The 26840-nt window shown below is 35.8% G+C and overlaps 1 protein-coding gene across 1 annotated transcript in view; it reads left to right on the forward strand.

Annotated features, from left to right (window-relative positions):
* The window catches only part of Ar (androgen receptor), a 189038-nt gene that overhangs the window by 137327 nt on the left and 24871 nt on the right, over positions 1-26840 (forward strand). The window contains exon 3 of the mRNA XM_010632186.3: positions 19000-19116. Coding sequence (XP_010630488.1) covers positions 19000-19116 — 117 coding nt within the window. The remainder of the gene's footprint in view (positions 1-18999; positions 19117-26840) is intronic.

The following is a 26840-nucleotide window of genomic DNA, read 5'->3' on the forward strand; positions in this document are numbered from 1 at the left end:
CATCACATCCTACTTTTCTCTCTGAACTACTACCATATCCAACCACTTGTTGTGTTGATGGAGATACCAAAGCCCGGAGAGGAGGAAAGTATTGTTCCAAGGTCAGGGACATTTATAGCAAATCTGGAAATATTTGAACTTAAAGTAGGCAATACATGTATATGGTACAAAAATTTTCAATTATTAAAGGTCAGTGATTCCTCATGTCACAGAATCACAGTTATATTTTTCACTGGCAAGCATTACTTATTATTTTCTGTGTACTTCTGAAGATATAGTTATACTTTTACAAATGTTACAAAGATACAATTTTCCTTATAAAACCAGTGTTCTATATTATTTTGTATCTTGCTTTCTCTTAATTTATGTAGCACATCTTGGTGATTGTTCCACATTAGTATATATAGATCTACTTCATTTTAATGGCTACATTGTATGACTACATCTTAATTTTATCTAACTAGTCCTGTATTGATGGACATTTGGGTTTATTTTCAGTCTTCTATTATAAACAATATTGCAGTGAATATCTTTGTACATATTTCATGTCATACATGTACAAACATTCCTGGGTCAAAACATTTGTATAGATAAATATCCATATTTTAATTTTGCAGGATTTTACCCAGTTATCTTCCACAGAAGTTGTAATTATCAGGCAAAATTTGTATGACAAAAATGATAAATAAAATAGTTACTATTTATTTTACAAAAGGATTATTATTTTGGCCTTTTAGAGATGTTCAATATAGTATCTTTAAATGATCAGTTCCCACTGTACAGATAAATGAGAATTCAGTTTGAGGAAGTCTGATTTTTATGGCACTATTCAGAAATACATCGACTGGTTAAAGTATATGAAAAAGGCAATATATTTTTTAAATGAAATTGTGTCAATATGGGCTATGGCTCCAGTCATAATAACCAAATCCCAAAGGTGTTCCTTAATGAATGTGTAGGAAGAAAAGAACAAGGAAATCAGATCCACCTAAAAGTTGTAAAGTTACAAAGGCAGAACAAGTGGAGTACCATTAAACTTGCTTTCCGCCAGTACTTGTTTGTAGGCTTGCTGATTTCTGTGATTGTAGGTATTCTTATCACCACCAATTTCAAAGAGATTTGAAAAGATATGTTCAGAATATGATTTTTCAAGTTAACAAAAGCCAGCTGCAGCACAGCACTGGCAGAACCTAAAGGAAGGCAGCTTGAGAACATAAAACTTGGGCCTGACCTACTGTCAGATGATCTCGGCAGACGTGTGGTGGCCTATTTCTTATAGTGTTTTCCTTGGTGAAGTTGGATCCTCTAATTCTTCCAGATGACCTATCCAAATTCCAACCAAAGAACATCATCACTTTTTTGTTCCCTGATAGGTGAGGACCTCAGTGGTCTCCAGAGGAGAAAACAAAAGTATGGGGTGGGTTGTAAAATGTCAGCTGTACTCCCGGTGTCAAATATTAATCCTGTTATTAATCTAGTGTCAGTTGTGAAATGGAATGAGCAGTCAACTCATTTACAACATCCAACACCAGCAACTCTTGACCATAGGTCAACGTGTGAAGCAATAAATGAAGATAATTTTTTCCTGAATTTTTGAGTGAGGGTCCCACTATGTCGTTCAGGTTGTCCTCAAACTCATAATCATCTTGCCTCAGCATGCAAAATGCTGGAATTATAGGCATGCGACACTACGTACAGCTAGAGAAAAGCTTTTTAAATATCACTTTGCTTACTTATTACCCAGTAACCAATTAAATCAGAGTTCCTGAGAGTGAGTACCAGGTATCAACATGTGCTAAATGCTCCCTGTTGATTCTTATTTACAGAAAACACTGAGAGCTACTGCTTTACACAACATAGTCCTGACATATAATCAACTTTTTTAAAAAAGTGCATATTAGTGATATCGAATAATGAGATTTATTTTGGTATACTAATACACGCCAATAATATATTTTGATGAATCTCATCCCTTTTGCCTCCTCTCCCTTTCCTCCTCCCTCTCTTTGATCACTTTCCCCATATCTACTTTCTAGCTTTCTCTTTTATTGTTTCTTATTTCTGAATTGCTCATATAAAACATTTGACATTTAATTTCAGACTGGCTTAATTTGTTTAACATAATGGTCTCTAATTCCATCCATTTTCTTGCATATGACATGATTTTATTCTTCTTGATGGCTGAACAGTACTCTACTGTGTATAAATGTCATATGTTCTTTGTTCATTCATTTGTTGACAAGCATGTAAGCTGCTTCCACAGCTTAGCTGTTGTGAGTTGTAACATGATAAACATGGGTATGCATGTAGCAGTATAGTGTGCTATCCTTAATTCCTTCAGAACTATAACAAAAATGTGGAATGGATGGATCAAGTGACATTTATTTTTCTGAAGAATCTCCACACAGATTTTCATAGCAGTTGTATTCATTCACATTCCCACGGTCAATGTAGGAGAGTTCCTTTTTCTACACATTCTCACCAGCATTCATTGCTTTTTAGATTCTTGATGATAACCATTCAGAGTTAGGATAAACTGACAAAGTATTTTTGATTTACATTTCCCTAGCAGCTAAAGATGTTGAACATTTTTTTCATGTACTTATCGATTTGAGAAGTGTCTATACAATTCACTTGTCCATATATTTACTGGGCCATTTGTTTTCTTGGCATTAAATTTTTTGTTCTTTATTCTAGATATTAATCTTCTAACACAAGAGTGGCCAGCAAAGACTTTCTCCCATTCTGTAGGTTGTCTCTTTGTTGACTGCTTTTCTGTGCAGAAACTTTTTAATTTGATGTAGTGTCATTTGTTGATTCTTGCTATTGTTTCCTGTGCTATGAATTCCTATTCAGGAAGTCTCTGCCTCTATTTATGGTTTCAAGTGTTTCCCTTATATTTTCTTCCAGCAATGTCAATGTTTCCATTCTTACATCTAAGTCATTCATACATTTTGATTTGATTTTAATACAGGGAGTAGAGATAAAGATATAGTTTCAACCTTCTGCATGTGAATATTTAGTGTTATCAGCAACTAAAAAGAAGCTATCTTTTCTACAGCATATATTTTTGCTTGTTACCTCAAAAATTGAATGGTTGTAGGGGCATGTGTTTGTTTCTGTATCTTCTATTTCACTCTTCTGCATGTTTATTTTGTGCCAGTATCATTGTTTTTATTACTATGGCTTTGTAGACTAATTTGAAATTGGATATTCTGATTCCTCCAATATTGCTGTCTTTTGCTCAAGACTACTTTGGCTCTTCTGGGCCTTTTGTGCATCCATATGAATTTTAAGATTGTTTGTTTTAGTTCTGTAAGGAATATTCTTGGTAGTTTGACAGGGTCTTCATGGAATATGTAGATTATTTTTGGTGCTATGGCCATTTAAAAATATTAGTTCTGATCTATGAACAAAGGATATCTTTTCGTTTTCTAATATCCTCTTCAGTTTCATTCTCCAATGTTCTGAAATTTTCAAAGTAGAAGTCTTAACTTTCCTTCATTAGGCGTATTACTGTGTAATTTTTTTAAACTTTTGTGAATGGAATTGTTTTCTTGATTCCTTTCTTTATTGGCTCCTTAATAGTATACAGGAAAGCTGTTGATTTTTTTGTATGGATTTGTATTTTACCACTTTGTTCAAATCTGTGAATTTTCTGGTGGAGTTCTAAATGATTCCTTTGCATTTACCCATCTCATCCCCAGATTTGGGAATTTTATGTTATAATTTTAGTGAATAAGTTTTCTATGTCATTAGTCTGAACTTCCTCACATTCTTGAGATTAGCGAGTCTTTAATTCGTTTAATACAACTTCAGGAGTTCATGAGTAATCTTGTTAATTCTTGTTCCTTTTTCTTGATTAATGTTGGAATATTTTAGTATATGTGCCTTGTTTTCAAGCCCTGATATTTCTATCAGGAAATATCCCAATCTGTATCTCTTTACTGAAATGGTCTTTGATATCCTGTATTGTCTTCCTTAATTCATTAGGCTATTTGTATCTTCTTTGAACCAATTTACCATTTTAATAACTGATTCATTCAGCTGATTATTTGCACCTACTTGAATCTCATTGATCATTTTAACAATTTTTTAAAAATTCTTCAATGTTTCATTTACTTCAATATCTATGGGATCGATTTGGGGGAAGTTATGAATTTTGGGACACTTTTTACTGCTTTGTTTTCTTGAGCCTTGTGTTTTTATGTTGAAATTTACAGATCAAACGGGATAGATATCTTACCACTGTTGAATTGAGATCATTCATTTTAGTAAGTTGTTTTCTCTTTGTGATGTGCCCTAGGCTTCTGTTGTGGCTCAGCATGAAAGCATCCACTCAAACTATTCAAAATACTAGGTTCAACCCCTAACAGTGTCTTGGCTACTAGTAGTATATTCTAACATAAGGCACATGCCTATTATCTCAGCACCCTGGGAGTCTGAGGCAGGAAGTTGACAAGTTTGAATCCTGGGCAATTGAGCCTCCTAATGAGAAAAAATTTTAAAAAGGGCTAAGATTGCACCTCAGTACAAACGTTCTGGGTTTAATCCCTAGTACCACACAGACAAAAGAACTACTGTAATATCAACATCTGGAGAACCAACCACATATCAACATATAATTTAAAACTCATTTTTAAAATTCTTAACTATTTATCTAACCCAGGAAAAGAAAGAGAGGGTAATAATGCACAATTGGCTAGGAAAAAGAAAAACAGGCACAACAAAACAAGACAAATAGAAAAATAGCTTTAACAATAATACTTGTATGCAAGAAAAGAGAGGAGAAGGATAAGACCTTTGGGAGTGTACAAAAGGAGATGGAAACAAAGAAGAGAAAGACAGGAAATGTAAGTGTAAAATAAGAGAAGATTTAGGGAGATTGAATACAATTAATTAACTAGTAGAAACAGAGAAAACCCTATGAAATGACCACTGGTGTAGGAAAACATGATAAAACAATGTAAAACCATTGTAGAAGCAAAAGCAACAATGCTCGTATAACACATACACGTCTTTGTGATGGTATTTGTACTAGGCACAATTATTTTCCCCAGACTTTTATTGTTGAACACCACTTGATAAAAGAAGTGATATGAAAATCTTTTAGTCCGTAGTTTCCCTTTTCAGCCTCTATTCAAGTAGCAGTCTACCAGTACCTAAACCAATTAGGGCAGTCTGTAGGTTGAGCTCCACCCCTCGGTAGTTACACAGGAGTATTCAGGCATAGTTTTTCAAATGCAGACCTGGATCACACTCAATGTCTCAAAATTTTTTATACCTAGAAATGAAAGTGCCAGAAAACTTTTTGTTGTCCACCAAAAATACTCTCACTGATGTCTTCTATGAGCAGGTCCAGATTATGGGCCGAAGTTCTGGAATTCACCAAACTGTTTTTGAAGGCGTGCTAGCCAGTGTTGCACATTACCACATTTACTCTGAAATCCTCTGAGCAGAAAAGAAGCAATTGAGCACACAAAGTCTACAATGAAATTAGAAGCCACAGGCCCCTACCCTTCTACTAGTCTCTACAGTGGTGCACCTAGACTCAGACTCCCTCCCACTGCAAAATTTTATGTGGATGAACTCTGTTCCTGTAACAATGTTCAAACCACCTTTTTGTTTGTTTGTTTGTTTCCTGCCCCCCTTTGGGCATTTCTCTCCATCTAGCTAAATGTGCTTAATTCTGGCAGGGTTTTATGATATACAGTTGTTTCACCAACACTTTCCCAGTGTAGAGTCTAATCTTCTGTGAGAAAAGTGTTAGAGAATATCCTCCAACTGTATGATTTTAGTTTCTCTTTGTCACAATCCCATTCTCCTGCACCCGTGATTCCTAGGGAGGGTGCCCACTATTGCCCTGACAAGAATGGGCTGTTGTGCCCTAAAGCTACAAAAGATTAATGGGTTTTCTGTTCTTCTGTGCCATTTGTTGGTTTGGATGAATATCCTGGAGTGGCTTGAGAGTGCTACTTGCCTCTAGTTTGCCATCTTGAGATCCTTGTCTAACCACTTTTACTCTCATCTCCTCTCTTCCAATATGCTAAGTACTGGACACCTTGCTATTCCTAGAACACACTAAATTCATGCCTCAATTTCAACTTTTATAATTGTTGTTTATGATTGTGAATGTTCCTTTCTTGCTTAACTTTGCATATCTGGTTTCTTGTATTAGGCAGGTGTCGTCTCAGTTACCATGTGCTAAGAAAGTCTTTCCTCCTAACTCTTTAGGTGAATTAGCCCCCTATTAATTTATACCACCCTGTTTTATTTCCTTCATTGTATATATCAGCATTTGAAAAGATATAATTAATTATTTATCATTTATTTATTGCTTGTCTTCATCTGCTGAAAGGCCACCAAGCTTGAGGACAAGGCCTTTGACAATACTATTCACTGTTCTTCCATACTGCTCTGGGTATAGGACATAAACACACTGAAATATTATTGTTTAGACACTAGAAGACAATGATTGAACATCCTCTATGATTGAGCTATTAACGGATCTAAACACTTCAAAATGGTCAGGTTTGTGTTGCAGAGCATGATATCCAAGACTACCCGTAGTCTAGCCATTGTCTAACTTACCAGCTCTACCATCAACTTCCTGCCCTCTTGAAGGAGTGCAGTATGAACCACAGTAACCAGAAAAATTGATCTGGAGCTTCATGCTGCATGATTGTCTTCAGTAGAAGTGTGTGAGTGAGTGTGTGTGTGTGTGTGTGTAGGACAGAGAATAGAAGGCAGAGCTAATGAGATAATTGACAATGTGAAATAGGAAGAAGAGGGCTGAAGGTGCAAGGAAAGTTGGAAGGGCAGGGGAAAGGGAATAAGGGAAAAGAAAAAAAATATGAGAAAATGAAAAAATGGAAATAAAGTGTTTTTAAATGAGGAGGGGAGGAAGGGGTGAAGAAAGGGCAGGGACAGGGGGTAAAAATAAGAACCAAGACCTGTCATGTAAAGGTACAAGATCCCAATAATGAATTTAACTGTACTGTATACCTAAAATGTACCAATAAACTCAATAAAAAAAAAGAAGGCAAAGTATTTGTCACTAGGGTAGGGAACAATATAGTTAATAGAACATTGGTAGAAACAGAGTATAAGATAGACTCAGTAACTTTACACATAACCCTTCTAATGTTTATTTCCTTCTCCAGATCACTCTCTCATTCATTCTGTATCATTTCTTTTGGACAGCTTTCTGTAGTAGACAATGCTATTATTTTATCAATATTTTTAGATGAAGAAGCCAGCTCTTGATTTCCGATTAGATGCAAAATAGTACTGCCCTTTGGACTGTCAGTTTAGCACTCTTTACTGTAAGGAGGAGGTTGGGCCACATTGTCAAGTGTACTATAAACCCAGGAATCTGAATTTGATTCTTGTCCCTTCTTACTAAGATAACCATAAGCTCAAATTAATTAAGCAAATATGACAATAGCTCCATAGCCACTACCCAAAAAACCTCTCTATAGGGTATCAGCTGAGAAGTCTAGCTGAGGATCCATCTATGATAGTGGATTAACTGTCACATATTTTCTAAATGAATGAGAGAAGCAGTACAGTTAGAAGCAGTATTTGGAGTCACAGGTATCCTGCCTCCTCACACACAAAGGATTTGCATTTGCCATAAATTCAAGAGCATTAACCCAGGAGAAGAAAGTAACTATAATTTAATAATTATTTTTTAAACATTTTTATTGGTACATTTTGGATATACAGTACAGTTACATTCATTATCGGGATCTTGTACCTTTACATGACATATCTTGGTTCTTCTTTTTTCCCCAATTCCCTCCCTCCCTCCCCCCACCCTTCCCTAATTAAAAATACTATGTTTCCATTTTTCCCTTTTCTCTCATTTTTTTCTCTTTCCTTTCTACCTTTATTCTACCCCTCACATTTGCCCAATAACTTTAGACCTTTTCTTCCTATTACAAAATATCAATTATACCTTTTGACCCTTATTTACAATTTTAGTTTATCACACCAGAGAAACTCAGTACACATGTATACATAGTATACTACTACTATAGTATACATGTGTTATACTATTAATTTCACTTGAGATCATGTCCTCAATGAGCATCCACTTAGGTATAAATGTATCCAGTTTCTCGTTCTTTATGTCTGAGTAGCACTCCATTTTATAGGAAAAAAAAAATCTTCTCTATTCGGTCTCCACCTGATGGGCAATTGGGCTGGTTCCAAGTTTTAGCTACTGCAAACTGTGCTTCTATAAACATAGGTGCACATATATCACTGTGCTATGATTCTTTTAATTATTTTTGGAAGATACCTAGAAAGGGAATAGGTGGTTCAAATGGGACTTCCAATCCTAGTTGTTTAATCAATATCTCGATATTGATTTCCACAGTGGTTGCACCAGCCTGAACTCCCATCAACAACTAAGAAGGATTCCTTTCTCCTGACCCCCCAACCAGCTTTTGTTATTGGTTGATTTCTTGAGAGCAACCATTCTTTCTGGGATGCGGTGGAATCTTAGCATTATTTTCATCTGCATCTCTCAAATGACGAGTGGTGTTAAACATTTTTTCATATATTTATTTGCTACTTTTACTTCTTTGAGAAATTTCTGTTCATTTCAGAAACCCATTTTTGAATTGGGTCTTTATATTTGGGGGACTTGACTTTTTTTTTTTAGTTCTTTATATATTCTAAATAGTAAACCTTTGTCTGAGGAACAGCTGGTAAATTTTTTTTCCCACAATGTAGGTTATCTCTTGGCTCTGTTGCTGGATTCTCTTTCACTGCAGAAACTTTTTTTTCTATTCAATAAAATTATTTTTTTTCTTTTTATTGAGTTTATTGGTACATTCTAGGTATACAGTACAGTTACATTCATCATTGGGATCTTGTACCTTTACATGACAGGTCTTGGTTCTCATTTTTTCCCCTTGTCCCTGCCCTCTCTTCACCTCCTCCTCCCCTCCCCATTTACAAAGACGTTATTTCCATTTTTTCATTTTCTCATATTTTTTCTTTTCCCTTATTCCCTTTCCCCTAAAATTAGAGTCATTCATAGGAAAATGGATACATTTTGAGGATATACTCCTAAGTGAAATAAATAAGTCACACGTGTAAATACTGAATAGTTTCTCTGGTGTGAAAAACTATAATAGTACACAAGATCCAAGTGGTAGAATTAACAATTTGAAATAGTAAGAAAATGGATAAAGGTGTAGAAAATTTTTAATAAGATGAGATCCCAGTCATTGATTCTTTGTGTTCCCATGCTACCGAGGATTTGTTTATAAAGCCGTTTCCTATGCTGTCTTCAAGAGTTCTACCTAGCTTATCGTCCAACAAGTTTAGTGTTTCTGTTTTAATATTTAGACCTTTAATCCACTTAGATTTTAGTTTAGTGCATAGTGAATGATAGGGGTCTAGTTTTAATCTTTGGCAGGCTGAACTCCAGTTTTTCCAACACCATTTGTTTTTTCTCGTTGAGTTTATTGGTACATTTTAAGTATACAGTACAGTTACATTCATCATTGGGATCTTGTACCTTTACATGACAGGTCTTGGTTCTCATTTTTTACCCATACCCCTGCCCTCCCTTCACCCCCTCCTCCCTTCCCTATTTACAAAAACTTTATTTCCATTTTTTCATTTTCTCATATTTTTTTCATTTCCTTTATTTCTTTTCCCCTACCCTTCCCACTTCCCTACAGCTTTAGCCCTTTTCTTCTTATTATACATTGTCAATTATACCATTAGTATCTTTTGTACAATTATAGCTTTTCACACCAGAGAAACTATTTGGTACTTATACATGTGTGACTTATTTATTTCACTTAGTATAACCTCAATATGCATTCATTTTCCTGTGAGTAGCTCTAATTTATCATTCTTTATGGCTGAGTAGTATTCCATTTTATAGAAAAACCACATCTTCTTTATCCAGTCTTCAACTGATGGGCAGATGGGCTGTTTCCAGGATTTAGCTATAACAGACTCTGCCACTATAAACAGAGGCGTGCATATATCACTGTGGTATGATTCCTTAGGCTATGTTTCCTCCAGTGAGGATGATTGGCTCCTTTGTCACAGATAAAGTAGATGAGTATGTCTGGAGTTGTTTCTGCATCTTCTAATCTATTCCACTGATTCTCTGGTCTGTTTCTTTGCCAGTACCATGCTGTTTTTATCACAGTGGCATTATAGTATAGTTGGAAGTTGGGAATTGCTCTACCCTCTGCTATGTCTCGTTGACTAGGATGGCTTTTGCTATTCTAGGTCTCTTCTGGTTCCAAGTGAAATTTTATATTGTTTTCTCTAGTTCTGTAAAATATACTTTTGAGATTTCAATTTGGATTTCATTGAATCTGTATAGCAGTTTTGGAAGTAGGGCCATTTTCACTATGTTGGTTCTTTCTACCCAGGAACAAGGGATATCTTTCTATTTTCTTCTATCCTCTTATGTTGTGGTTCTCAATGTAGAGATTTTTTGCTTCCTTTGTTAGATTAATGCCTAGATATTTCATTTTTGGGGGGATGCTATTGTGAAAGTAATTGTTTCCCTACTGTCTCTCAGTGATTTTGTTATCTGTGTACAGGAAGGCAAGTGTTCTTTGAGTGTTGATCTTGTATCCAGCTACTCTATTGAATCTGTCGATTAAACCCAGAAGTCTTTTGGAGGAATTTTTTGGGTCTTCTATGTAGAATATCATATCACCAGCCAATAATGACAGTTTAACTTCTTTCTTTCCTATATTTGTTGCTTCTATTTCTTTCTCTTGTCTAACTGCTGTTGCTAATGTTTCCAAAACTGTATTAAATAGGAGTGCTGATAGTGGACACCCTTCTTTTGTTCCTGATTTTAGCATGAAGTTTTCAGTTTTTGACCATTTAGTATGATGTTGGCTGTTGGTTTTTTTTATAGATAACCTTTATCAAGTTGAGATAAAGACTATCTATTCCAATTTTCCACATGATTTTCATTGTGGGTGGGTGTTGAATTTTGTCGTATTATTATTCTGCATCTATTGAGATGATCATATTGTTTTTGTCCTTGATTCTGTCAATATAGTATATTACATTTATTGATTTACATATGTTGAACCATCCTTGCATCCCTGGAATAAATCCGACTTGGTCAGGCTGTCTTATCTTCATGACCCTCTATATTTTATTTTCCAGTACCTTATTGAGGATTTTTGCATCTGTGTTCATTAAGGAGATTGGCCTTTAGTTATCTTTTTTGGTTGAGTTTTTCTCTGGTTTTGGAATCAAAGTAACACTTGCTTCCCGGAATGAATTTGGAAGTATTTCTTCCCATTCAATTTCGTTGAAAAGTTAAAAGAGTATTGGCAGTAATTTTTCTCTAAATGTCTTGTGGATTTCAGCAGTGAAGCTATCAGGACCTGGAATTTCCTTTGTTGGTAAATTTTTAAATACATTTTCAATTTCACTTATTGTAATTGGGGTGTTTAGAATTTTTATATCTTCTTCATTCAACTTTGGTAATTCATAAGTATCAAGAAAACATTTCATTGTGTCCCATAGATTAATATGTGTTGTATTGGCATTATCATTTATTTGTAAAAACTGACTAATTTCTTCTTTAATTTCCTCTGTGACCCATTGGTTGTCCAGAAGAATTTTATTCAATTTCCATGTGTTTGTGAAGTTCTTTCAGTTTCTTTTTTATTGATCTCCAGTTTAGTTGTACTATGGTCTGATAGTATGCATGGGATAACTCAACTCCTTTGCATTTACTTAAACATGTTGTATGAGCTAGTATGTGGTCTATTTTGGAGAATGACCTATGTGCAGCCATAGAGAATGTATATTCTGATTTTGTGGGGTGGAGCACTCTCTAGCCAGTTGTCTAGGTTGGAGGTTGTTTTCTTTTAGGGCTTGAAATACCACACTCCAGGCACTCCGTGACCTGAGGGTTTGTGTTGAAAAGTCTGCTGTGATTCCAATGGGCTTTGTTTTGCATGTGATTTGTTTCTTTTCTCTAACTACATATAATATTTTGTTCTTCTCTTGGGTTTCTGGGATCTTGATTATTATTTGTCTATGTGTAGTTTTTTTCTTTTTTTATTCATGGCTAGTTGGAGTCCCATATGCCTCACTTATCTGTATGTTAAATTCTTTTGCTCTGTTTGAGAGATTTTCTGTCATTAATTTGTGGACAGTTTTTTAATGTCATTTGTACTTTCACCTTCTTTTTCATAGTCTCCTATCAGTCTTATATTATTCTTCTTTGTATGATCTAAGAGCTTTGGGATTTCTTTCTCACGTTCCCTTACTATTGTGAAGAGATCCTTCCTTTCATGGTCACTGACCTCCATCCTGTCTTCAGATTGGCTCAATCTGTTATGTAAATTTGCAATAGTTTTTAATCTCCTGGATATCTGTTTGAATTTGTTTTATGTATTCCATTTCTTATCCTTGTCAGCATTAATGGTTTACATTTCTTATCTATGCTGGGCATTCATGACTTCTATCATGGTCCTGAGTTCATGTATCTTTTTACGTTTCTGTTCTAAAGTCACTAATTATGTCATTCATTCTTGTCACCATCTCTGTAGTGATCTGGGAAATTATTTCTGTTTTGAGTTTTTCTAGAGCCTCATTCATCTGTTTTGTTACTTCCTCTGCTCAGGGTGTCCAGGTGGTTGTTTATCAGACTTTTCCACCTCTTTTCCCTAGAATTTGCTCTTGGTGAGCTGCAAGTCTGTGTTTGTGCATGGGCCTTGTTTGAATGCCTTCAAATTTTTATTTTTGTTGTTCGTACTGTCCTTGGTTTGATATGTGGGTTAATACTTCCATCTTCCTGTTATAACTTGTATTTAGGTTTGAGTCTCTAATGACTGAGGCAATCTTTTTTCATTATACCAGGAAAGGCAACCGATTAGATCAATCACAGCATCTTAGCCCAAGTGATACAATCAGCAACACAAAAGCATCAAGCACAGCTTAGAAAAATGACAATTTTTGGTAATTATTAATCTACTACCTTTGCCTGTGTGAATTAATCAAAGTCAAGGCTAGAGCTCAGGACAGTCATCTTTTGACCCCCCTGTGCTTCTGTGGTGTGAATCCAGCTACCGGCACAGTCAGGAGGCCAGAGGTGTACAGTGGGGGGGAGTTGGGAGGGGTGCTCTGCCTCTTACCAGTCTGTGGCTAGGGGAAGAGCTGCAGGATAGCTTCCCCCAGTTATGATTCTTACCAGTCTGCTGCCGAGGTTGGGTGGCTCGAATATCATAGTTCTTAAGAGAACTTTTCAAAGAGCACCCTTGGGTGATGAGGCCAGAAGTTCTAGGCTTTCTCCACCCCAAAGAATGTTATGTCCCTAATATGCACAACACTAAACAGACCCTAGATTGATTCTTGTCAGCAAAGATCACTCAAAGGAGGAGCACTTAATTACTCTTTTCTGCAGGATTGTGTCATAGTTTTTGAGGGATAACCCTTAGAATCAAGAGAGCTGCGACTGGAAATGTAAAATATGAATGCAAATGTACTCTGAGACTCCCAGAAAAAAAAATCTAATATAAATAGAAGACTCTAACCCATCTTCCTTAGGTCATTACTGTTCTTTTAGTGCACTTCACATTCTTCTCTTATTATAGATCAGAGGAATTAAGGTTAAAAGAGAAGTAGATATACATAAGGTCACATAATTATTCATTGAGGCAGGAAGGGTAGTCCTCAGATCCTCAACATCTTGCTCTGTGCTCATTATACCGTCTTGTCTCTAGCTTTGAAGCATAGGGCCAGGGCCCTTTTTAGAGGACACATCACATATATATCAGCATCACTTATAAGTAATATGAACCTAGCTTCCAGTCCTGCTTCTGCCACTTACTAGCTGGTGACTGTGGGTGAGTCACTTATCATGTCTGAGTATTATTCATCTCACCTCTAAAATAGAATTAGTAGCTACCTAAAAGTGTTTTGGCAAGAATTAAACATGCTAACATCTTTGTAGTTACCTTGAAGAGTACCAGTTAAAACACAGCAGTTTCTTCTCTCTCCACTTTTATTCTCAAGCAAGTATTATTCCTCCTCAATTGGAAGAGGCAGTGGGCAGATTTAAAATACTCAGGGGAGAGAGGCAAGTAAAATATTTTCACAGTTAGTGGTTAAGTAGAGAGCATATGACAGCATGGAGTGAAACTAGGTTATAGGTTTTGTACAATCTTACATCTATTCCACTCTCTGGATCTCTGTGTCTCCATCTGCAAAATGAGAAGTTTGGAGTACATGATCTCTATAAAAATGCTTCCCTTTTTTGATGTGCAAGAGTCTATTATTTAAATAACAATAAGGATAAATAAAATCTGTATAATGCTTTATATATTATTTTCTTATTCATTATCTTATATGAGAATAGCACTGGTTTTCTGGACTGGAAACAAGGGCACTGATGATCATGACCTTAAGCAAGCCTCTATATTCTATGGCTCTTAGTTTCTCAGGTTGAAAAACATATGGTATGAAAGTAGGACTAAATCAGTAAGTCTCTAAATTGTCCCATGAAGCCTAGGTCTCCTACAGAGTTACTGTAAAGCATTCCAAAATGCTGTACCCACAGAGAAGGGGAGAAAAACAATGGCTTTTGTAGGGACATTTTAAGTTTCCTGTGACTGCTTCCACAAATTGCTTAATTTTAACTGTTCTATGTATAAAGCTTCTATGTAATGTTTTGTTTGTAAGAAGAGTTTACTGAAAAAGAAAAAAAAACTTGATCCATTATATTTTAGATTTGATATATAACTGAGATCATGAGGTGTTTGTCATTGTATATGTGGTCTTCCCCAGTGTCTCAAATAACCAAACCTCTTTTGGAACACTGTATAATATTCCATTTATCCAATGATGAACACTTAGGCACTTTCTATATCATAGCTGTTGCAAATAATGCTGAAATTGTTTCACATTCATAGAAGCAGAGACTAAGATAGTAGTTACCATGCACTAGAGGACAATTGGTAAGGCAAGAGGTAATATGTTTGTCAAAGAAAATAAAGTTCTAGTTAGACAAAATAAATAAGCTTTAATAATCTATTGTGCAACATGGTAACCAAAGTTAATAATAATGTATTGTATATTTCAAAATTGCTGAGTAGATTTTGAATATTCTCTCCACAAGAATAATTGAATAAAGTGATTGATATGCTAATTGGCTTATTTACTATTTCTACAATATATCAAAACATCACATTCATGCCTCATAAATATGTACAATTATTTCTCAAGTAAATGTTTTTAAAAACTTGGCTAGATGAGTTATAAGGCCTTAGATGTTAAAATGGGATCCAACCAAATATACTGTTTGGTAACTTGGTTTTATTTTAATAAATAAGCATATCATGAACATATTTCTAAATTACAAAAACAGACATTGAGTTTATCACCAATATCTATGGTATTCCCTTGCCTTAATATGGAATAATTTATTTATTCATTCCCCTAATGTTAAATATTTAAAGACCTCCAATATTTCCTATTTAAATAATTCTACAGTGAGCTATGTGTTTTAGTTTATCATATTATTTTCTTATAAAATATTCCTAAAAATGGAATTCCCAGTAAAAGTTCTACATATTTTTAATTCTCTTGAAATATATAGCTAAATTACTCTCTCAAAAATTTATTCTCTCACCAGGAGTACCTCTTTGACAACATTTGGCATTTTATCTTTACGAGTCTTATAAATAAAAATAACATTTAATTTGTTTTTGTGACTTCCAGAGGAATTAAACAATTTTCATGTTTGTCATTGCTTTTTTATTTTTTTCCATTAAGTGTGTTGGTACATTTCAGGTATACAATATAGTTACATTCATCTTTAGGAATTTATAACTTTACATGATGTATTTTGGGTCTTATTTTTCTCCCATTTCCCTGCCCTTCCTTCAACCCCTCCACCCCTCCCTATTTACAGAGACTTTGTTTCCATTTTTTTCCTTTCCTCATATTTTTTTCTTTCCCTTCTTTCCTTTCTTCTACCCCTCCCACTTTCCCTACCCCTTTAGACCTTTTCTTCCTATTTCACATTATCAATAATACATTTTTATCCTTACTTACACTTCTAGTTTCTTGCACCAGAGAAACTATTCAGTGTTTACACCTGTGTCCTATTATTTTTGCTCATGTCTATTGTCCATTAATCTAACAGACTGAGTATCTTCATATATCAAGAATATTGACTTTTGGTTTTAAATTCTTGATTCTAATAATTTTTCTCAGCTTGTAGTTTGCCTTTAAATTTTATTATGATTTTTTAACATAATAAATATAAAATATTTTCTAGTTAAATCTGTCAAAATGTTAATTTATGTCTTCCTCATTGTCATGCCTTAAAATCTCTTCATGTACCTTCAAAAATCATTTCATTGTATGTTTTGTAACAGTATTTCCATGGTTTCCCCTTTTTATTGACATAGTCCATTTGCAATTTAGATTTTTAACTAATAATTTAACTACTGATTATCAAATGTTTAACCAGTGGTTCTAACACCACTTAGTGAATAATTCATCTTTCCTTCACTGAGCTGAAATAATGTGTTGCATATACTGTGGCTGTTCTGGACTTTTCTGGTTTCTTCCACCAGTTGACCTATACTGTAGTCCCTATGAAACCAATATAATTGTTATTGCTTAATAATACTTTAAATTTCTGTTAGGGAAAGTTCTATTGTCTTTCTTTTCCACAAATATCCTGGCAGTATCATACATTTTATTCCTCCAGATGAACTTTGGGATTATTTTGTCAAGATTTTGTTTCAGTTATTTTAAATGTACAGATGTTATGTGAGGAGATCTGAAATCCTTGCACTATTGCATCTTCTCATCTAGTAATATGGTTCACGTTGCTACTTAATTCAAGTTTTCTCTTACATATGTCAATGAAATTTTTTTTTAAAATTTCCTCATAGGTCCTGCATTAATACTCATTCTATAAAGCACGATAAATTCTACATTCTTTGTGGTTAATAATGAAGATGATGGCTCAACCCTTTCTTTACTTGCATAATGTGATGATTTAACTAATAATTGGTAAATCCCCTATCTTACTTCTACTCCAAATAGTATTTTTTAGAATTAATAAATTGAAAGAAGTTTAATCAAACTGTAACTCAAGACAAAAGAAATAGAGAAAAAATCTGAAGGAGGTCTCATGGCATTAGTTTCTGGTGGAGTTTTGAATCATACTTAAGGTTTATGATAAAATAATAAGATCAAGAAGAAAGATGAAGAATACCATCATGCAGTCAAGAATTTCAGAACCAGCTGACCTATAGAGTATTTCATGCCAGCCATTATACGATCATTCACAATAGTCAAGGGTTTATAGTTATTATAATAAGACAGTTTTAAAACATTTAAGTAAGTGGTCTGTTTACACTAGAATGTGGTCTTATCTGCTTCAATATGAGAGAGCAATTGTATATTTCATCGACCATTTCAAAATAAAGTTTTGTGAAACCTTGATTACAAGTTGTTGAGGAAAATTTGCTGTTGAAAGTCAACAGTGCCAAAGAGCAAAGTTTAATGATTGTATTATGAGATGATGGGGATTGGGATAGCAGTTTGTTTTTTCTGAGTTAATCATTCAGTCATCTGCTCTACAGCATAGGATGCTTCTAAAACTACCTTGGAGCGGGACCAGCTCCTTCTCACTTTTCTGTCAACTGAATATGAAGAAGGTACTCACAGGCCATATACTTTACAGACAAAGAACAAAGATCTTTGACTTACCTAGAATGCTTTTCTTCTCTTTAAGTTTATTGGTACAGACTATAACCACCTACACCATGTCTTTCTTGAAGGTAATTTTTAGATTTTATGCTGGCTCTACACGCTTATTGTGGCTGGGTAGACTTCAATACTTTGTGTCCATTTTCATGAGTTTGCATATATGTTCTTCTGTGTATCTGTGGTGACTTTAAGTATATACAATAGTGATCTTTGTTACTCTGCTAGCTTCAGAGGACATCTTTTTGTTTGTTGTGATTGACCATACAAAATGTGCTTTATCTCTGTTTGATTTTATAGCATGCAGGTTTGAGAGTATGATCACTAGCAATTTAAAAACAGTTAGGTATCCCATGGAATTCTCTCTTATGGAAGTTTTGCTTGTACTGGTTGTTATGGCTTATATCTAGATGTCCCCCCAAAGCCTCATGAAGTGATAGATGAGGATTTTTCAGAGTGACTGGATCTAGAGTGTGTGATGCTAGGATTAAGGGCATGTGATTACTAAAATTAGTCCACTGGTTTGGCACCCACTCTAAGCTGCGTAGCCTAGGTGGAATATAAAAGGGGCAGAAAGAACTGCTGTTTTTGCTTGTCACCTAATTGCTATTTCTCATCTGTCTCAAATGCTTTGCCATGAATTGCTTCTCCCTTTGATGCCCCTCTGCCCTGCCACCCTGCCTTGGAGCCAGCCAACTATAGTCTCAAACTTCTACAAACTATGAGCCAAATAAACCTTTCCTCCCTTAACTTTGGGTGTTGAGTATTTTATCTCAGCAACAAGAAAAGTCACTAAGACACTGGTGTTCTGGCAAAGACCTGTCTTATTAATTCAAGTATGATTTCATGCCTGATTGAGGTGTCAGTAGGAGGGTACATTAGCTGAGCCCAAGCCTTTGCCATGCCAAAAGAGAATCAGTTTCCACATCTGATCATTTTCTCATGGGCATTCCTATCTTTCAGTACAGATACAGCATCTTGTTTTAAAAACTAGTAAGTATTCCTAATAATGGAGTTATTAGCAGAACCTGAATTGTTTAAAATTGAAAAACACCCATAAAACTAAACAATATAGCATTGAATTAAACATCTTGCTTTGATAGTTAAAATCTGTGTGATCAAGTTGTTTGGAACCATTATCTATCTACTTCTCTCATGTGGTAGTATATATCATCATGCCTTTTTTTTTTTTTGCCTAGAAACACTCGATATGTTTCATTAACAGGTTGTTTACTCTTGTATTTATTTTCCCAGGAAAACAGAAGTACCTGTGTGCCAGTAGAAATGATTGCACCATTGATAAATTCAGAAGGAAAAATTGTCCATCTTGTCGTCTTAGGAAATGTTACGAAGCAGGGATGACTCTGGGAGGTATGATACGTACCTTTTTATTTCTCCTTCTCCTTCTCCTACCTACTCCCTCTATTCTTTAGTTATCTCTTTCAGCCAAATTTTCTTCTTTGATACCTCCAAGGGGACCAGCCATGCTCTAAGTGCAGGTTGAATTTTTCACATCCAATGTAGCCATCACCCAGCTGGTGCCTTTATCCCTAATCACGCCACCCGTGACCCTGGGTTTCAACATAGGAGTAGGAAGTATGATGCAGGTATCAGGAATCAAAAGAGAGTGATTTAGGCTGGATGATACTGGGCAGGGTTCCGCAGGAGCAGTTGCCCTGCCCTGATGCTGTTTTGTGGTAGCCAGGATAAGGGAACTAAGGAATCTGGAACAGTTATGGGTGCAGGATGACCCAGGCACAGGCTGGCTCCGAACACCTAGGAATATCCCTCAGCAAACTGCTGCCTATATTGTAGAGCCAGGCATCTGGAATTCGAAGCTGCTTCTGTTTGAAGCATGTGACTAGGCTGCGAAACAGAGCCAATTTCCTATCCCACATATCCCAGGGATGAGCAGGCCTTTTAATCATTTCCTTTTTTTCCAAATCTGTTGATCATTTCCAAAACCATTTTTTCAGTAGTGAAATAGCTTAATACAGCTCTTTCAAGGGTGACCCTCTATCATAAGACTGTCTGTACCCTAAGCCTGTGGCTACCATGAGCATTGTTACCATTTCAGAATGGTTTAACACCAGTTGATGTACATTTATATTTCCCCCTTCCAAATTCCTCCTCCCTTCCTGTTTATATCTGCCCAGTACTGAGATGCTTCCTGCTACCTGCTGCTTCCAATAAGATTAATTTTGCATTAGAAAAGCAAGCTCATTAGTCTACTTTGATTTAGAAATGGAACTCAAAGAAAGGCAAGCCTCTTTGCATGCCTGAAACTATGGCCTCATACCTGATTATTTATTAACAGCTGAGAAAATCCAAGTGCACGGAATCCAGCCTTCTTTCCTTTACTCTTAAGACTAATTTAGAGCAATTGTCTATCTCTGGCATTCTGGTGTTCAATACCTTGCCTGCTTATGTGCACATTTGTAGACACCACTTTATTTTATAACTCTGGATGAAGGCCATATGAATGTCTCCATACAGATAAGTATATCATCCCCTCATAGACCAGACGTATTACATAAGCAGATCAGTGTACCTCAAACAAATTGACCCAGGCTTGAATTGAAATGAGCAGAAACACCTTAAAGAATGTCTTAATCTCAAAATCATCACATAAAGATTCACTGTGAGTGGCTTATAAGGCAGCTACCTCAAATGAGACTCAAATATTTGAAAAAAACAAACTCAACCTTGTTTCTGCTGGCTTATCATACCCCAGAGAAATTCTACAATTCTGAACTGCAGTGGGAGTCAGAGATACACAGGTCTAAAGTAGGGAGCACAGAAGGAAAGCCAGAAAATGTGACAATGGTATCAATAACAGGAAGTTTTCTCCATATGAATGTTCCAAGTCCAAGGCAAGGCTTCTATTACACTCAACTCTCAAGTATTAGATTTCTGTGAATTATGTGTAAGAAACGATGGCTCCCAGGTAGAGAATTCCTTGGCTTGCCATCTCTGGTAGGAATTGCAAGTCTATTTTGATGTAGGTAAAATTTAGTGGTAATAAAAGTCCTCATAACGTTTGATTCTGAATTTTATTTCAGTATCTTTTATTATAAACCAGTTTTGTGACATGATTACAGTGAACTCTGAAAAGGACAGGCTCCTGTAAAACAGATGATGTCACTACACTACACAAGCATTTAGACTTAAGGTTGTAAATTAATTTATTGGGAAGAGTTGTATAATAAGTTTTCAAATTGGTTTATTGTGTAGAGTGCTCAGATATGAGTGGGCTTGAGCAGCACAATGAAGACAAGCTAATAAATGCTGCAGCTGGCTTTCATTTCAGTTCCATTCCTACGGTATTTATTGAGTGTCTGCTGTGTAGAAGACACCATGCTAGGCATTAGAGCTCAGGCTGGAAAACTTTAAGAAATGCTTAGAAGATACAGCAGTCCTTGATGTGATATAAATGGCCTTGCCTTTGGAGTCAGACAGACCTAGGTTAAAAATCCTAGTGCCATTATTTACTGTGTACTCTCTGAACCTCAGTTTTTTTGCCTGCAGTTTGGAGATAGCATCCTCCCAGAGTTAGTTAGGATCAGATGACATGATGAATGTGAACATATTTGGTAAATGACAAAGTGTTAGACAAATGTGGGGGGGTTGTTATGTCAGTGAGATCACTAGTAATTTAACTGGGAAGGCTATTCTTACCACTTTCCAATGGCTTTTAACCTGAGTAACTTGGCATGCCCTGTAACATGTAACAGTTCTCACAGGCAGAGGATCTCCAAAAATTGCTCTTAATGAACTCAAATTGAAAATTACCACAATGAACCTGTTTGGAAGCTGATTTTAATAATTAGAAAAGTATGTGTTATGTTAAAGCACTGTGTCAGGAAAAGCCCAGTGTATACCCACTTATACCATTGCTTGAAAATCATACTTTTGTATTTTGCCAAAGTATATCCACATTCTCTGCCTTCTTGCCACAGTCCCCTCTTGAGTTTATTGCTAACTTCAAATGCAGTGTATACCATACATTTACCCAAAAAATGGATAAAAGAAAGAAAGCATTAATATACAGTGGCCCTTGAGAATATTTTAACACTAGACTTCCATTTTCATAAGACTTGGCTTTAGCATAGACATTTTGATAAACTCAAAGGAGAATTCATATAATTTAATTTCCTTCTTGCAGTCAAATCAAAATTATATATGGCCCCAAATGGCAACCGCAGGAATGTGGCCTTAGGCAAGTCCCTTCTCTCTTTTGAGCCTCCATTTTCCCATCATAAATTGGGAGAACAGACTTCACCAAGAACCTTTCTGGTGCTAACATTTTGTTATTTTGTATCTAAAGCCACATAGAAAGGATCCTAAGTTTATCTGTTCTTTCTCCGATTGCATTTTCCCTATTCCAAGAAGTATAGATACTCAAGAAATGAGTGCTTTGACTGGCATAGTAATTTAAACTACCTCTGTTCACACTTACATTATGTGTCTAAAAGTAGGCTGAATTAATAGATTATCAGAGAAATAGATGGCGGAAGGTATGTCCCAGTATTTTAGAAAGTCTGGCACTCTGTAGCTAATAGCTGCTTAGTCTCAAGGTATCAAGATTCATAATCTGGCTTTCTCTATAGTGTTTCATTCACTGATGATAGGAGCTAGTCATCGCAGAGATGCTTAATACATGTAGCAATTTCTCACTGCTTCTAGGTCTATCTACCTGTGTTCCTTGCTTCTCTGCATAGCAGTTATTGTTTCTGAAAGGAACATATAGGTAGTTGGATTCTTAGGATCCTTTCCTTAATGATCATCTGCAGGCTCTCAACTGCCCTTCCAGAACAAAGACACGTCTTTCTTTTTACGTGATCTATTTCTAGTTACTTTTGAAAACTACATGGTGCTAACTGCCTTAAGAATTTAACTCCCTTGCCTACTGTTCATTTAAGAAAACGCTTATAAATATAATTGCTCAGATAAAAGCCTTCTTTTTGGGGCATTTGCTGTGACTTTTTCATAGCCCATGATTAGAATGAATGCACAACAATCTCTCAGTTTTCTTTGCACTTCTGAAAGGTACACCCCATTTCTAAGATAAAATGAAGAAGATTTGCCTTTCATGCCATGTTCTCTACTGATCCATTTCCTCCTTCCCACTTTTCTCCTATTCCTGCCCAAACATTATTTCTTTTTATGTTTTGAAACTCATGTGTTCTCAACTTTTAGTAAATAACAATAGTCCATTTACTCCTTCTTCTCCTGGACCATGGAAGGTTGTAGGCCTTTTAGGAATTTCATGTGGCAGCCAAACCCCAGCAGAAGAAAAGGAGCATGGAGCCCCAGTACATGTGAGACTCAGAGGTGTGCAGCATTTCCTTCAAAGGTTATCTGAGAAGTCTTTCCTACTAAGAGACTGAATTCTGCATCTGAGCATAAAAACTTAACACATCTGCAGGTTTTAACAACCTATATGAATTCTTTATTTGAGAGGATTTCTCAGGGAGGCTCTGACCATGGTCTGATGTCATCATGAATGGTGTGAACATCTGTGCAGATTCCAGCACTGAAGGGAGTCCTGATTCCAGCTGTTTTGTCATTCTGCATGCTGAAGAGAAGCTCAGCGTTGCTGCTTCTGGATCACATGTCCTGGATGAAAGAGTGATTCCAGTGCTGAAATAGAATTCATGACATGGTTCTTCACAGCATCCATTCATCTTTCTTATCTATCCATCCTTCTCACAAGCCACAAAACTATTACTTTCATCTCCATTCATTGTTTTATTTATCCACTTAACAAGTATCTACATACCAGACAATATGCTAAGCATTTGAGGCAAGCAGAGCTAAATAAGATGTAATATTTGCTTATAAAATTAAACAAGGGGAAACAATAATCATGAATATGCACCTTAACCTTAAAGGATAAATAGGAAATTATTTAGAAGAAGTTTAGTGACATGGGAGGGAAAGAACATTTAAGACAAAGAGCACAGATTGAATAAAGGTACAAAAACATGAAAAGTTCATTGAGGATTTGATGAACAGCATGTAGTTTACTGTGTCCAGGGTTGAGAAAATGGGAAAAGCAAGCTGAAACTACATTGAAAATGAACTTGGTGATTGTGTTCACAAGCTTGGAATTCAGGCATTAGAAGACTTATAACCATGAGACAGATATAACTACATATCATATTATTTGCCTGTTTGGTTTTTAAAAGGAGAATTGGTAGAACTATGCATATTGTGCTAGTGCAGGTTTAAATTTTAGAAAGTGAGATAGTAGACCATGTAGAGAGAAATTCCTATCATCATATTTTGCTAAATTCCTAAGCTTGATTCTTGGATCTGGTTGTCTCCATTTAGGCCTGTCTGTATACCGAAAGCCTTGGTCTAGGCCAGTTTTCCAGCATTCCGGTCTTCAGAGATCTTTCCAGAGTTACCCATCAGGCTCTGCTTATGGTATTATAAGGTTTCTCTAACCTGCATCTCCAGACATTTCCAAACTCCTACTAAAAACTAGTTCCAAAGGCTTCAGAACAACATGGTCAGTAGTCACAGCAACAACTCCACTTCTCTGGTAGCAATCTTCTGTATTAGTCAGCTTTTCTATAGCTGGAACATAACATCCAACACTCACAAGAGAAGAAGTTTAAGTGGCCTTATGATTTTGGAAGATACAGTCCATGGCTGGCTGACTTCAAGGCAGAAACAGCATGGTAAAAGGGTGTGGTGGAGGAACGTTGCTCACTTCATGGTGTCCTATAAACAGAAGTGGGGAACAGCACCAAAAAGAAAGGGCTAGGAACCAGATATAGAACCTAAGACCATGCCCCCCTGGTCTACCAAAACATACCCAGAAGTGTGCTTTACTAATCTACTAGTTATCTCTGAATCCATTCAATTTGATAATCATGATTAACAGCCACAGTGTCTCTAATTGTAGTGCTCACAGGAACTTGTGTATAAAGAGACCAGACTGCATCTCTTAATTCCCTCTAATCAAACTATGTTGTACACTGTCTCAGAACATTTGCTTTTAGAAAATTATGGTTAAAGGTAAAGAAGTTTGCCTAATCATAGCAACTGATAATACCCCAAGTCTCATACTTGAGCATCTCATTTATAAAATTTATACTTAAAATTTTAGAGGTTTTAAATGTAATAGCAGTAGAAAGATTTTATTGTTATTTCCTTTTGTTAAATGCTCCAAAGTACCCAATTGCTCTGCAAAGAGTTAAATAATGTCATAAGCAGTATCTTGTAAAGATGACAGGCAGAAAATGAAAAAATATGCAACACAATAAACCAAGTGTTTTTCAAATATAACAACTCTGGGGGAGAAAAACTTATATTTTTACTGGTTTGAAAACATTCTACTTTTGATTTTTGCCTCCTATTATTCCAATTTGTAAGATAAATTCATTTGGATGGCAAAAGTTTAAAATATTTTCATATTTTACTGCACTCATGCATAGACAGTTTACATGAGCAAGATGCCCTTTTAAAAATTTTTGGACAGAGGATGAGATCTTTGTCAATCATGTTGCTTAAAAGTAGAACTAAGAGAAAATATGCTAGTACTTAGAAACTAGTATAAACTTCAGATTATTTGTCTTGATAATAATTTCATTACAACAGAAATCTAAGAAGTAATCTGCAAATGGCATGGCTACTCTGGGTCACCTCATTTGGAATTAGGTTCCATCCTCCTCAGTTCAGTTAATCTGTGCTAAACTTTTTAGATCTCTTAACCCAGGCATATAAATGTCTTGTTTTTCCCAGCTTAATATCTCATTTGATTAACCCCTCTGTGGCTGAAGTGAGAATTAATCATTGAGAAATATTTTAGCCTTCTAATAATCAGCTGTAAAAAACATATAAGCACTGAGATGTACCAGCAGAAAACTTGGGCTGGAATGTGGAATTAAGAAGAAAGTATGACAATGAATGTAACTGTACTGTATCCCTAAAATAAACTCAATTAAAGCTGAAAAAAAAGAAGAAAATATGAATCTTGACCAAGATGAAAAGTCCCCAGTCCAAGCCTGATCAATGAGGTGCTATGCTGGCCACAATGAAACTGGCAGAGACTGAGGACTCTTCCCCAAGATGAAACATAAAGCATGGAAGCTTTGAGTTGTTAGGCACACAGAAATGAATTTCAAAGCATTTCCATTTCCAGACTGAGTAATAATGTCAGCAGTATTATAAGACTGTTTGGTTGCTGCAAAAAATTCAGAAGACCTACAGTAAAGACTCTGTTGAACGCTGAGTGGCTATAATAAAACTGTGAAATTCTGCTTTCCTTCTCTTCCCCCATGTGCACCTTGAGTCCCCCCAAATCAAAAGTAAGCTCGTGCCTATTGTGTGCATACACATATAAATTCTTTAGTATATTTGTCAATAAAGCAAAAGAGCAAAATCTCCCAAACAAACACTTTTCTATTTCCCATCTCACTTCTGCCTTAATGGAAAAGAGAAACGGATGCCGGGGATTTAGCTCATTGGTTCCGCCGCCTGCCTTGCAAGCACAAGGACCCAAGTTTGATCCCCAGTACCAAAAAAAAAAGAAAAGAAAAGAAAAGAAAAGAAAAGAAAAAGAAATGGAAACCCCTATTGTAAATGGCAATCACTCTCTTTCCTAACTTTGCATGCTGCCTCCTCTTTCATAGGACTTGACTCAAGCAACTGATTATGTAGACAAATAGGTGAAAGCCCATATTTACACTGCTACACTCAAGAGCATCTCTCATGTTAGAAAAATGCTAGGTTGGCACTTTCAAGCATCTCAATATGTCCAGACACTGAAGAAAGTCTAATCTGCCTCATTCAAAGTGAGGGTTCTAAAAGGTTCTAGTGGGTGGCCTGGCAAAAAGCTGAAGTCTGAAGCTTAGGAGCTTAAGCTTTTGCTCCTCAACACAGGCTCTGGTGTTAGAGCTGGAGGCTCTTCTCTTGGGTGATGACTCCACCCATTGAGACTGATAGTGTTTCCCTACCTCACAGGGATGTTGTGAGGACTCTACCTCTAGAAGCAGTAATAGTTAATTTTTTCATAGTTGGGCATATCATTCTTGTAATTTAGCTTAGATTTGGCCAAGTTTTTTTTTTTTTTTTTTTTTTTT

Source organism: Fukomys damarensis, unplaced genomic scaffold (genome assembly GCF_012274545.1).
Source record: "Fukomys damarensis isolate Sample0158 unplaced genomic scaffold, DMR_v1.0_HiC HiC_scaffold_39, whole genome shotgun sequence".
Lineage (NCBI taxonomy): Eukaryota > Metazoa > Chordata > Mammalia > Rodentia > Bathyergidae > Fukomys > Fukomys damarensis.